Source organism: Mesoplodon densirostris, chromosome 1, assembly GCF_025265405.1.
Source record: "Mesoplodon densirostris isolate mMesDen1 chromosome 1, mMesDen1 primary haplotype, whole genome shotgun sequence".
In the NCBI taxonomy this organism is placed as follows: domain Eukaryota; kingdom Metazoa; phylum Chordata; class Mammalia; order Artiodactyla; family Ziphiidae; genus Mesoplodon; species Mesoplodon densirostris.
In genome coordinates, this window is record NC_082661.1 from 215,278,607 (window position 1) to 215,293,068 (window position 14,462).

Sequence of the window (14,462 nt, forward strand, 5' to 3'; positions counted from 1 at the left end):
CAGAATGGCTCTGTTTTCTGTGGCTAGAAATTCCTTCCTCAGACTCTTCATCTCCCCTTTCATTTATTTACCAGTTTGCATATTATCTCTTTTCTTAAAACCTTGTATTATATACTCAGTAAAGAATTACCTTTTCCCTGAATTATACATTGAAAATTCTAAAAGTATAGCTATCACTCTAATTGGATGCCTATCACTCGAGAGACAAGTAACAGACACTGAATTATCTCTCATCCACACAATAATCCTGAAAGATTCGTGCTATTTTACCCTCTTTACAGGTGATGAAACTGAGACCAAAAGAAGCTGAGAAATTTGCACGAGGTCAAATAGCTAATTAGGATAGAATTCTTGATCTGTATTCCAACAGCACCTTGTAATGGGAGGATCTCCTCATGTAGAGTGTTCCTTTAAAAAAAAATGTTTCCATAGTTGTAGAATAGCTGTGTAAGCTTTATTCACTGTTCCTCAAAAAGAGAAAATATATGAAACCTATTGACGTTTGAATATTACTGTGCTTTCTTGCAGCCTGTGAACTCATGAATCAAGGCATCTTGGCCCTGGTCAGCTCCATTGGCTGCACATCAGCTGGGTCCCTCCAGTCTTTGGCAGATGCCATGCACATCCCCCACCTCTTCATTCAGCGCTCAACAGCTGGGACCCCAAGAAGTGGCTGTGGAGTCACCCGGAGCAACAGGAATGATGACTACACTCTCTCTGTTAGGCCACCTGTCTACTTAAATGACGTTATCCTGAGAGTGGTCACAGAATATGCCTGGCAGAAGTTAATTATATTCTATGATAGTGAATATGGTGAGTGTTTGTTGCTGGTATGAGCTTTGTAAGCTGGTATTTGCATGGCAGGTAACTTCGTTAAAATCTTGAAAAATTTAAGGAGCTTACTTATTATTATTTGTGGTTTTCATGTCCTGTCACATTCTTCTTACAAATCTAGTGGCAACAACAGAAAACTTTGTTAATAGCTCAAGTTCAATCTTTTGTTCATATCTCGATCTTTCAAATAATGGAAAGTCATAAAAACAATACTGTCTTTCTCCTCTTTCAAAAAGATTTATATCTCTATCTAATAAGAAAAAATCATTTTGGACAGATCCTGGAACATTTAAAAAATTGCCCTTTTCTATTTTTTGGTTCAAAAAAAAATCTGAAGTATCTTGCTTACACCCTCGTGTAGAATTTAATATCTACTTAGTACTTAACTCTTTGAAGGTCACTGAAATTATATCACTTTATATTTATCCTGGCATATTGTCTACAAAATGAAATCTCACACAAATACTGAGTAGTATAAAAATACTTATTTTATTCAACTTTCTAAAGTAAAACACAAAGCGTTTTACCTAAATTTGCCATACTTTGAGAAGACACTTTCTCTCAATATTTTTACTTGTGTTACATTAAGAAAACTGAGCAAAAATATTATTTTTGTGTAAGTATTTTTTCCTGAATTAATCTACCTGCTTTCTAGCTGACTGATCCCAGAGATTTTCAAGTATAGTTTCTCTCTCTTTTTTTTGTCATCAGGAAGATAGGAAATGGAGTTGAGATCTATACGTTCAAATGAGAGGAAATAAACAAGATTCTGATAAAGAACATATATTTTGAAACATGTATTTCCTTAGAGATTTGCCTTAAGAAAGAGTCTTAGAAAAAAATTTCTATTCAGTATGAATGGGCCTAGTTTTTACATTTTTATTTTAAAAAGTTAAGAAGATTTACACTCTACAGTGCAACTTATTTTTCTTGCAAATAACTATTTAAAAATGAGTTCTCTTGTCCTAATCTACTCAGCATTTTGAACTATATTAGAGAACAGTTACACAAGAGTGGGCCAAAAAGTGGCATCAATAGAACTGAGCACAAACAGGTTGGCAGAAATCTGGGAAGCAGCAAATAAGAGCCCCTGTGGACTCCCAGGGAGGGAGAGCAAGTGACAGTTACATTAGCCCTAAATATTCAAAGGTCACATGGGGTTTTGGAGGCTGAGTTCCATTAAACTTGATGGGTAAGTCTGTGGCACTGTCTAAAAGCACAGTCCTTTGTCCCCAGGACGGAAATCCTTATTTTGTTGCTTAATTCATATTATTGAGGGGTCACAGAACAAAGACCAAGAGACTGAAATGAATAAAATAAACAAAAAGGAAATAAAAATAATTGGCTCATCAGTAAAAGTGAAGATGGAACACAAATCTGATAGTCACTGATAGGATTATTTAGTGAATATAGTAAACTCTAGCTCTGGAATCAACATACTGAGTATGCTTTTGTCAATTTTTTCTAGTGAGATTATCTATGGTTTTTATAACCATAAATGGTATTCTTATGACTTCTGCTCAACATAATTTGAAATAATGAATTTTTAAACACTAAATCTTTCTTTAAAGGGAGAAAACACTTTTTAGTTAGTCCTATCAAGATAGTCTTGTAAAATAAAGAAAAGTAACTTTTGATGAAGACCTTTTTACAACATTAAAATGAGAACTTTACTCTTTGATTATAAATGTCCATGAGGAAAGAAAATTCCCTGTTAGCTTGTTTCCAAGTCCTACATGGATTACAGTTAGGAAATGCTTGTAAGAAAAGACATTTTAATTACTGATGAAGTAAATTTTTTTTAATGTACACTAAATTCATAGTCACACACTCATTTACATACATTTGAAATTCCTCATTCTCTTTTCTTTTGTTTACCTTTGACTAAATAAGATGCTATAATCACAGTATTTGTATCCTCTGCTAGAAGCAGTGTTTGTTTTAGGAATTATGAAAAACATTTTCCTTTACTCTGATGATAAACTTGACTTTAATTTATTATTTAATTTAATAATTCATGAAAAAGTACCTTGCTTATACTTTTAAAATTATTTCCAGTAATACTCTTGTTCAATGAAAGAAAATTTTCCTTTGATACTTACAATACATCTTGCTAGTAAAGAACTGGGCTAGAGTCCAAAATAAACATCAAGCTATCCAAATACCTTGTGCCTTGAAGAGGGCTACATGTATTTACATATCCATTCATCAATGTCCTCATTTTAAGTTCAAACATAGGAATTATACTTGACTTTTATCTTGGTTATCAGGAATTACTTTCATTAAGGAATGGATTAAGCATCATCCATGGATGGAATCAGGCAGCCTACTGGAGCCAAATGTTATTGAACATGTATTTTACTTAGAAAAATATACTTAGAGAAAAAGACTAGGCTTCTTATCCAGTTTATTAGAGAAACACTTATTTCCAAAGCAGTTAATTATGATTAAGGGCACAGTGTAAAAGTCTACTTTAAATTCCTTAACAAAGAAAATTCAAGTCTTTGATTCTAAGTAAATGGATGAAAAGAGGGGGAAAAATGAAACTTTATTTGAATGGATTGATTCAAGACATTTTTTACTAGGCTTGAAAAGAGGAAGTGTTGAACTTTTAAAAATATGTCATTCAGGAAACGTTCATAGCTCACTTGCTTAGTGCAAATACAAAACATGAGATTAAAAGTTTTACAGAATGTAGTCTTTACTTTTAAGAAGCTTACAATTAATGAAAGAGAAATATTTATATGACTCTCTTAATAGAGAAAATAGTGTGTTGTGTCATGAATGATGCAAACTGAGTGCTAGTGGTGTGCAATGAAGAAAGTGTTTAATTTAGGCAGCAGTGATCAAAGAAGGCTTCACGGGTGGACTTTGATCTTGATTATTGCCTCTCAGAATCCTACCTAACTTTAAGTGTGTGAGAGACGGCCATTCCAATAGACAGTGTGAGCAAGTCTTGCAGGAATAAAAATATTTAAAAAATAGTATCTCTGAGCATTTTTATTCAGGCAGTATAATAAATATTTTACATTGTATCATTGAATTTTCTCAACAGCTATGTGAGATAGATAATATTTACAATTTTACAAATAGGAAAACAGAAACAACTGATGGGTAACTTGTTCACAAAACATGGCTAAGAAGCATCAAAACTGAGATATAAAGTCTGACCAGAGCCTATCTATACTCCTAACCATGTATAATGAGTATAAAGAGGTTGCAGTGAGCTATCACCCAAGAATATAGCAAGGGATAATCTTACAGAGAACATGTATTGTAACCAAGCTCTGTTCTAACTGCTTTACATGTATCATCTCATTTAATCCTCACAGAAGCTCTGTAAGGTAGATGATGGTGATGATGCTGGTGATGGCCATGATTATACCACAAATGAAAAAAGCTAAAGTAGTTAAGAGGTCAGGTGACTCAAAAGTAAGTCCAAGAAGCCTGAATTCAAACACTAATAGTCTCCCTCATAGTCCCTGCTCTCAACAACTGGACTATTTTGATACAATAGAAAAAACATAAGAGTAATTTCTGACACTGAAATTTTTTTTAAGTTTACAAATGACATGTATAGAATCATTTTTATTAAAGAGAGATAATATCTGACTTTAAGCCTGCAGATCTTCAACATGTTAACATCATTCAGGGAAAAATACTGTATGTCAATTCGGATGGTTTCGTTATCGTTGAAAACGTGGAAACAGGGCAGTCACTGGCTCAAAGTAGGGTGACCCCTCAGCAGAAATAGCCGCTTGCCTATGCAATATATGTTCTCCCTTCTAAATTGAGAGAGCAATACTTCCAGTTGAAAAACTATATTCCCTAGTATTGCTTACCGCTGGGGGTTGTAATATGATACTGTCAAGAACTGTGAAGGGTCTGAGATTTTACCCTACTTGCAAGCTAGCGAGTTAGCCTGCCTCAATTTCATAGATGCTGGCAGAAAACACTACGCTCCTGAGTTAGAGAGAGAGAGATCTTTAATACTCAGGGCACAACAAGCAGCGTGAGCCTTGTATTAATTAAAATTTTCTGCTCATAAAAAACACCACTAAGAAAATAAATAGGCAAACTACAACCTGGGGAATAAATTCCAATACATATATCTGAAAAACTTATGTAAATACATAGGCTATATAAAGAGCTCAGAGAATTAAACAAAACTCCAGCAAAGCAACAAGACACCAATAAAAGTACACAATTGAAAGTGCACAAAAAGTTTGTGCAGACAATTCATGTAAGAAGATATATAAATGGCCAATAAACACAAGAAGAAGTGCTGAACATAGTCCACAGGTGTATGCAAATTAAAACTAGATACTGGGGAGTTCCCTGGTGGCCTAGTGGTTAGGATTTCAGGCTTTCGCTGCCATAGCCTGGGTTCAATCCCTGGTCAGGAAACTGAGATCCTGCAAGTGGAGTGGTGTGGCAAAAACAAAAACAAAAAACAAAAAACAAAAAAACAAGCAACGAGCTATTAATCGGTACCCACTAGGCTGGCTAAAGTCCAATACTACATGTAGACAAGAATGTGGCAAACTGAAACTCTCCTACTTTGTGGCTGGATGTAAAAATGTACAACCACTATGGAAAGCTCTTTGGCAGTTCGTTACAAATTTACGTATGCATCTACTACATGACTTACTCATTTCACTCCCAGGTATTTACCAAGATAAATGAGAATGTATATCCTCACAAAATCTTATGTAAGAATGCTAGTATTGGCATTATTCATTATGCCCAAAACTGGAAACAACCCAAATGCCATCATTTTGAAAATGGTTCAAGGAATTGTGGCATGTCCCTACAACGGAATACTATTAAGCAGTAAGAAGAAATGAACTGCTGAAATATTCAACAACAAAATTTTGAGTGAAATAAGCCTGAAAGAAAAGAAGTACATGCTGTATTATTCCCTTTATATGAAGTCCAGTAACATACAAAGCTAATCTTGGTGATCCAAATCAGAAAGTGGTTGCATCTCTGAACCAGGAGTGGACTGTCTGGAAAAGGACACAAGAGAAACTTCTGTGTGGTAACAGAAATTCAGTATCTCATTTTGAGTGGTAGTTATAGTGGAACACAATAAATGTTCTTTAAACTACACATGTAAGGTCTCTTTATTTTATTGTAGGTAAATTATATCTCAATAAAAATTTAGAAGACAGAACAACCTATTAGATATCTGAAAAGTAAAAAGAAGTAAAGAGAAAGAAAGAAAGGAAAAAATCAATTTGCCTATCAGAATTGTAAACTAAATACCATCATTGAATCATGATCACTTAGCAATTATTGAGTCATAGACAAAAGGTTAGAATTGAGTGTAGTGGACACCCAGAACCCAAATTTGGTAGTAGATCAGAATTACTAGAAGAGCTTTTTAATCATCATCATACCTCAGCTCCATCATAGACCCCTGAAATCAGAATTTTTGCAAGGTAGGCCCTAGCAACATACATATTTTAACACCCCCCAGTGTTTCTGATAAGGCCAGCTTTGTTCCTAGATAAGGCATTTGGAAACAAGAGATTTCAGCAGGTATCTCCTTCAACATCTTTGATTGGTAGCATTGTTTCCCCTGACAGAATCCTCCAAGCAAGAGAGAACTCACTGTACTCTGAAGGAGCCTGTCTCATATAAGGATACCGGACATTTCTAATTGGCAGAAAGCTCTTCTCTATATGAAACTTAAAATATATTGGACAAAATGATCCATTTCTAGAATAATATAAGTAATGCTTTTGCTTGTAACCATTTATCAATAAGTAAAGAAATGATTACATCCCATGAACTCAGTCTTCTACTGCCTAAGAATTTACCATTTTCAACCTGATATGTGTGCTTCTTAGATAGTCCACCTTTCTAAATGCCTTTATCCCTATCTGTTTTACTTTTTCAATATTTCTGTATACAATCTGACACATTTATTTGTTACACAGTATGTCTCATGCTATCTTATTGCCTTAGAGAGGTGAGACCTTTACCTCTTTTTAGCAAAACAGAAACCACTTGTATCTTATTGTGTTTTCTCATAATTTATGCCTTTTAAAAATTTTATGTTAAATCTTTATCATATTACTCATTATATTGCCCTACCCTTCCAGTTTCGCATCATCCTCAGTTTGCTTAGCCTGCTGTTTAGCTTAGCCTGCTCTCAACCAAGTCTCTGAGAGGAAGTTTGGTCAAGTAGGTGGAATACAATATCCAGGAAGGCTCATTAGAAGCAACTGATAGTAGTCCAGGCAGGCTTACTGTCAGAGAGGTCTCAGCAAGGAATTAGTTGAATGTAACAGCCAGCAACTAGATTCCAGAACCAAGGAGTCTTGGAACTGACAATGTACAGAAGCCAGAAAGTTATAGAAGTGGGTGATCTTTAAAATAGAATAAAAACATATAGATTGCTTTAATGGGAGGTTTCTATTCTGAGAATATTGAAAGGAAAATTGAATTTCAGGGATGGGTGGGTTGAATAGAACTGATTTACAAGAGTGACAGAAGCAGTAAAGTTGATGTGCATTTCATCTAAAGAGCTATTTGGGTTGTTTAATTTCCTTTGCCTAAACAAATATTGGTTCCATAGCTTAATATTGGAATGAACCTATTTGTAGATTTATTCTGTGGGTGCAGTTATGGAGCCTGGAGGGGTAATATGATGACAGGGATCTAAGCAGCTTGTAACAGTAATGACATAGAGACATGAAATAATTGAAAGTAGTCAAATATACCCTCTTACCATAGCCTCATCTCTACTTCAGTTCATGTATTTGCTTCATTCTCAAGCTAGACAGATGGCATTGGTGACTTCAAGCATAGGCTTACAGATTATTATACTAGAAAAAGGCCCTTTCCCTTTGTCCATACATCAATATCATACATATGGCTATTTATCCACATATAAAATCTCAGGCTCTCTTTGGGTCCTGTGCTTATTCCAGAACCAAATAATTTGTTCAGGGGCATGGTGGGCTCTCAGTCACCAGCCTGAGTTACATGATCACCCTCTGGGTGAAGGGTAGGCATACGTAGACACATGTGCTTTCCTTGTCAGATCAAAAGAAACTTTGCTTATAAGAAAAAAAATATGGATTAGATTATTTTAATCTTATTAATTTAATTTTTTAATTTAGTATTATTAAATTATAATTTAGATGTTTAAAATTATAAATATTTGTCTTTATAATTCACCCTTTTAAACTGCTTTTAAAATATACTCTTCATTAGTTCAATTTGTTTGTTTTTGTTTGCTTTGGTCAATTTAGACTTCTTTTATGTTCTTAGCCTTTCTGACATTTTCTTAAGATTTCAGAATAGTCTTTTCTATTTTGCAATAAGACTTCTGGCCATATGTAAATATCAACTATAATTTGTTAAACTAGGTATTTCTGAAAATCAGAGACCTAAACATACATAACAGGTTTTGATAGAATATCTTAGAATGGAAAAGACTAAATGAAAATATATTTCTCTTTATATACAGAAATATTTATTTTTTGACATCCATATGCACGAAAACAAAGAAATAAATTCAAATTTAAGGATTAATGAATGGATTATATATGGACTGCATTGCATTCTGCAAGCACTGATTTAATGATCCCAAATTAAGAGTCAGTACATAGTTGAATGACCTGAGGTACTTAAGCACTACCCTTCAGTACATCACCCTTTCCTTACAATTAAATTGTCATATGGTAGAACTCTTTGAAATGAACATTAGATGGACATCAGCATGAATGCATTCCTAGGAATCACAGTATTTACTCCATGCAGACTTGATGTAGGTTTAATAAAATGGACACATTCCTCTTAATTTATTGCAAATGTTTATAATTACCCTGAGGGTGTTTTCAAATGTCTGATGACTATAATATTATTAACTGTCTCTCTAGACAGTCTTAAAGTGATTTATTACTCATTTGGCTGCTTTCCAGCTTTCAGTTCTCTCATTTGCTTCAATGTACATCAGTAAGCATATAATTAATCCAAGCATCTTATTGAACTATTTTGTTTTCATTAGTTATATTATGTCAGTATGTAAAAATGATATATTCTACTATTTTGGATTTGTTCATCAGTAAAATGTTCTAAAAATATTGATTAGCATTACTGTAAAAATGACTTTCATGATGTAACATTACGATCTAATGTTAAAATCACAAGTTCTTATCAAATAGAGAATCTCAGTGGATCCCTATTGCTGGACTGTGTCACCTTAAAATCTCCTACAGCACATTATTATCATTATTTTCTAAATACATCACATATTATCATTAGTTTCTAAATACATCACAAATGACAAGGAAATAATTAACAACTCAAATCCCTTTAGCAGTAAGGGTTCTTCTGTACAAAAATTTTTAAATCACTCCCTGGTTAAAAGCCTTTTTTCCCCTGAGGAAACAAGGCAATTGTAGATTATGCTTTGCCATTCATATGTTGGGAAAGTCCATTCAACTTAATGATGTATCTCATGCGTCCAGTAGTGTGATGTATTTCTTTTTATCTAAAAAAATTTCACAAGATTCTAAATATTAATTTAAAGCTTAGCATTCTGTCATAATTTCAGAAACACCCAGATTGACTGAAGTACTGAGGTCTCCTGCTAAGTGAGGTTTTCAATGCATTAAGTGATCAAAAATGATTAAATGTGCCTAGTCTACTCAAATGAGGGAGAGAGATGAGTAGAAGGAAAAAAATAATCAGACCTGCAAAGCCTCAGTGACAAATCTTTTTTCCTACCAAATTCAACATTTTAAAAGTGTCATTCGAATACAATGATCAGACTGAGAATTACTGTTTGATGTATTCCAGAGAATGCCACTTAAGTGGCAACTTAAATGCAACTTAAATTTAAGTTGCAGCGACAGTTTGGAAAATGAGTAGTATTGTAAGATTCTTCTATCTGTAATAGGGTCTATGTTATCACCAGATGCATAGATAACAAGCTCATTGAGGGCAGAGATTGTTTTGCTCATGCTTGGCACATAGTAAGCAGAGACTAGATTCCAAAAGAGATCTATTTAGATGCTGACTACTGATTTAGGATGAACAGTAAAATATCATATTTCTGGTTTGGGGGTCTGTTTAGAAATGGGCTTATACATTAGATCCTAATATCACCTAGGATTTTTCTACCTTAATCTATTAACATTATAAGCCATTTTCAGTAGAGATATTAAACTTAGTCTTACATTAGTGATCATAATAAAGTCATTATTCTACACAATTTAATAAAACAAATCATTGTGTTTCAATCATCCATTACCTCTTGGAGAGCAGTTGCAGGAAGTTGGTCTAACTAGGTAACACAAATCAGATATCACAAAAATCGATGGTTGCTAGAATATCAATTTATAAAGGTAGTACCTAGATCAACTTTTAGCCCTTATTGTGATTTTTGTTTGTCTTCCATTTTTCCATAGAAAAAGAGAACAGAAGAAAATTAAGAACAAGTGGGACATTTGACTGGGTTTATAAAGTCTTGATAATGAAAATGCACATTGCATAGAAATTTGCAATTTACAAACTGCTTTAATATTTCACACCCCTTATTTCCTTTTATTAGAATAACCCAGTAATTAGGTGATATAATTTTCTTTTTGCCTTGATAAAGTGTGATTAGCTGTTTTCCTAAGCTTCCATTCCTTTGTTACATTTCTTTCATTGGCATTAATCACATTAAAACAATTACTTGTTTAAATTGTTATTCCCTCCACGAAACTGGATGTACTTCAAGAACAGGAACTGTGCCTTCACCTTCATTACCAAACTACCAGATGTTTATCAAAAGACTATGTGTTAGTCAATACCCTTTCTCTTGTGAGTGATAGAAGCTCATTTCAAACTAGGTAAGCAAAAAAAGAAAAAATGTTTTTTTGATCGACTCATGTAGATGGGAAGTCTAAGAAATAGCTGCCTTGCCTTTGTTTCACTTCACTCGTTGGCTGCATTCTCAGCTTTTCACTAGACACACTGGCTCTCTCAATTCCAAAACTGCATCGTTACAACTTGTGATACAAAAGAATGACCATTTCTTTTTCATTATCCATATATCAAATTTCAATCTTTGTTTGAATCCTGTGACTATCTGTGAACTAATTACTTAGGCCAAAGATATGGAGAGCTCACATTTAACTGTCCTGGGACACATGACCATCCATTAATGAATATAGAAGGTTGTGCACATGAAGAACACAGAGATGGGTCCAGGTTTGTTTCTTAAATGAGAAATGAGGTTTTGTTATTTGAATAAAGGAGAAAAAATACTGGGAAGGTAAAAATGACAGACATCACCTATGAAATTGATTCTAAGTTCACACGGCTATGTGGGTAGCAAAGTAAGGATCCAAACCTGGTTTTCTGACATCAAGTGTAATGTTTTCCCCTAGATAAAATGTTGTTTTAAAAAAGAAAGATGCCCCAATAATAAAAATAAAATAATTTTTAAAATTTAAAAAATAAAGATGAGATATTGACTAGCAATGACTTATAAGACTTTTCATGTCAAATTACCCTGAAAATCAAAACAACAACCTTTGACTCCATAAATATAAGGAAAATTTCCAGTGCATTCTGTCTTGTGCCACCCAAATTCCCTCAGCTGAAGAGAGCCATGGACCAAAGTCTATGCAGGATTATAAAACCCCTCCTTCCACCAGCCCTAACTTGGGATAACACTTCCAGAGCTCTGTGCAGTCCTCTGCTGAGATATGCATCACAGCTCCCTCTCTGCTGACCCTTGTTCCCTTCCCTTGTTGCACAAGTGTTATTTCTTAGAGTAGTCTCTAATAAACTTCCTATTCTCCAGTCTCTAACTTAGACTCCACTTCCCTGGGAACCCAGTCTTCTACAGTTTGTGATATTTTTCTTGGGCCTGAAAGACAACTAGAGTTAGTCTAAATAATAGCTGAAAGTACTTAAAGGTTATCAAGGAAGGTATTTATAAGTTTCTTAATATTTTTATTTTAAATGTTTCTCTAAATAAGATGTAATACACACTACTAGATGTTGAATATCTATACTCTACCTTCTTATATAGAATGGATAGAAAAACAACCATTACAGGCAGTGACTATACTACTTCAGGTTTTCCAATAACGCCCTTAAGGGAAGCAAACGGATTAGACCGTAATCTAGGCAGTGTGCAGAATGTTTTGGGTATGTACATTTACTGGGGAGAAAAGGGATCCATGATCTTCATGATTTTCTCAGAGGAGACTGTGACAGAAAGAAGGTTAAGAAATTGGAACCTTGGTTCCCAAACTGATCTCTTAAAAATTATTAGGTGCTAAAATCTCTGGGTCTTATCATGAGAATTTCTGATTCCATAGGAATGGGATGAGGCTAAGAAATCTTCCTTTTGGACAGGACAAGTTCTCCAAATGATCCTAAAATGAAATTCAGTAGACAATAATTTGAAAAATGCCAGCCTAAGGACTAAACTATACTTCTCTATTAGTTTTCTATTGCTGGTATAATGAGTGATCACAAATTTAGAGGCTTAACCAATACAAATTATTACTTTACAATTCTGTAAATCAGAAGTCTGACATGGGATTGCAGTGGGCTAAAATCAAGAAGTAAGCAAGGCTGTGTTCCTTTCTGAAGGTTCTTGGGGAGAACCCATTTTCTTGCATTTTCTAGGGACTATCCACATTTCTTCATTCAAGGTCTCCTTCTTTCATCCACAAAGCCAGCAATAGTCATCTCTGAAGTTTCCCAAAAGGCCCAGCACATTCTTCAGTAGTCAGCTCCCCCTTCCACTCTCCTCTTGTGCTTCCCTCTTTTAAGTTTAAGGACGCTGTGATTACACTAGTCCCACCAAAGTAATAGGAGATGTCTCCCTGTCTTAAGGTCAAGAGATTGACAACCTTAATGTCATCTGGAGCATTAATTCCTCTTTGCTTTGTAACCCTAACCTATTCACAGACTCCAGGGATTAGGACTTGGTCATCTTTGGGAGGTCGTATTCTGCTACCACAAGTTGCTTTATAGAGCCCAGGGGGAAAAAGACTTCTGTTTTTTGTCCTAATCTTGTGTTCATGAGTTAACTTGCTGTTGTTATAATTATCTGGTCAGTAGAATTAATAATCACTGGCAACAACTGAAACTACGGTTTAACTTTCTGTTACCAATGAGTAACATCTAGTAACACCCACAGGCCTGGAAGCTTTATGATGTCAAGCATCACCTCTTATCTTTTAAATTTCTGTAACCTGTAGCATTTTACTCATTTTTTCCAACTAACAGTTAAGCAGATAATGTAACTGAATAATTGTGATAGTTGATCATACTCATGAACTGACAAAGCCAAAGATCCACTCTCTCTTTTAATGACTTTTCCACAGTGCAGCTAATAGTATGATTCAGATCCTTTTCACGTCAGACTTACAATTGCTGTATATCATGAGTGTTTGATGTTATTCGCAAATAAGCAAAACTATTATTGTTTATTTATTATTTGTTTATTATTATTGTTTATTTAACTCCTGCATTCCAAGAGTCTAAAACATTATGCTTGCTATTTTGGGTAACTGTCCATCAGTAAATTTTAGGCAATTCTGTCCTATTGGTGGGGGGAGGAATGGTGGGGTGGACCCTTAACAAGCAATTGTGCACTATTATTAACAATAATAGCACCTACCATGTGTTAGACTCTACAATGGATCTCCCATGCAGACACACACCCCATCACCCTCACTAATTAATCTTTCAAGACATCTATAAGATAAATATTTCTTCATTCATAGATCAGAAAAATTTTCAAAAACTTTATAATCACTTATTTAGTCAGTGATAACCAGAACTGCAGACTAAGGAAGCAAAGACGTAATAGCAATCTTTTATCACATCACTTTTCTGGCCAAGTAACAATACATATAGTACTTAATTTCTGGTCAAATATAAAAGCTAAAAAAGTCATCCTGTTTTAAATGAAGGGAAAATCAGTTACAAGCTCAATTTGAATGATCACATAGCCCATCATCTACTTATTCAGATCCTCTACTTAAAACTTTCAAGAGATTAAAACTGTACTTAGGATAAAATCAAAACCTCTTTCTGTGTCTCACCAGGATCCACATAATCTGAAGTTTCTCCACACAGGTTCAACTAACTCTGCCCTCCCCCTGGCTAGCTGGACTACAACCACACAGAAATCCTTTAGGTACTTCAAACACAAGCTCTTCACTGCCTCTGGGCATCTTCCCAAACTGTCGTCCTCTCATCCTATCCCCTTGCCTGGGCAATGTCTTCTCATCCTTTAGATCACACTTTAAATGCCAGTTTTCCAGAGGAAACCTCCTTGAGTATTCTAACTAAAATAGGTCCTTCTTCCCACCCTGTTATTCTCGAGGAGCACACCCTTGTTTCCTTTCCAGCACTTAGTGTGAATTGTATGCATTACTTTGTTTACCTGTTTATTGCCTGTCTCAGTGTGGGGAAGGGTATTCACTGTTGAATTCTTAGCAGGTAGCATTGGTGACAGGCAATAATTTCAATAATTTTCAATAATTTGTTTCAACAAATTTTTTTTGAAACAGTTTCTTTTGTTTCTCAAAGTTAAGACTGTAAGTAATTTGGAGTCTTATGCTCTGGTCACACTGTGTTTTCTGAACATCTCT

At 34.6% G+C, this 14,462-nt stretch overlaps 1 protein-coding gene across 2 annotated transcripts in view; it reads left to right on the forward strand.

The window, feature by feature from the left end:
* GRID2 (glutamate ionotropic receptor delta type subunit 2) overlaps positions 1-14,462 on the forward strand; it is a 1,351,788-nt gene that overhangs the window by 720,184 nt on the left and 617,142 nt on the right. The window contains exon 3 of one of the 2 annotated variants that reach the window (XM_060094744.1): positions 529-813. The exons of the other annotated variant lie outside the window; for it this stretch is intronic. Coding sequence (XP_059950727.1) covers positions 529-813 — 285 coding nt within the window. The remainder of the gene's footprint in view (positions 1-528; positions 814-14,462) is intronic. 2 annotated transcript variants of the gene reach the window in all.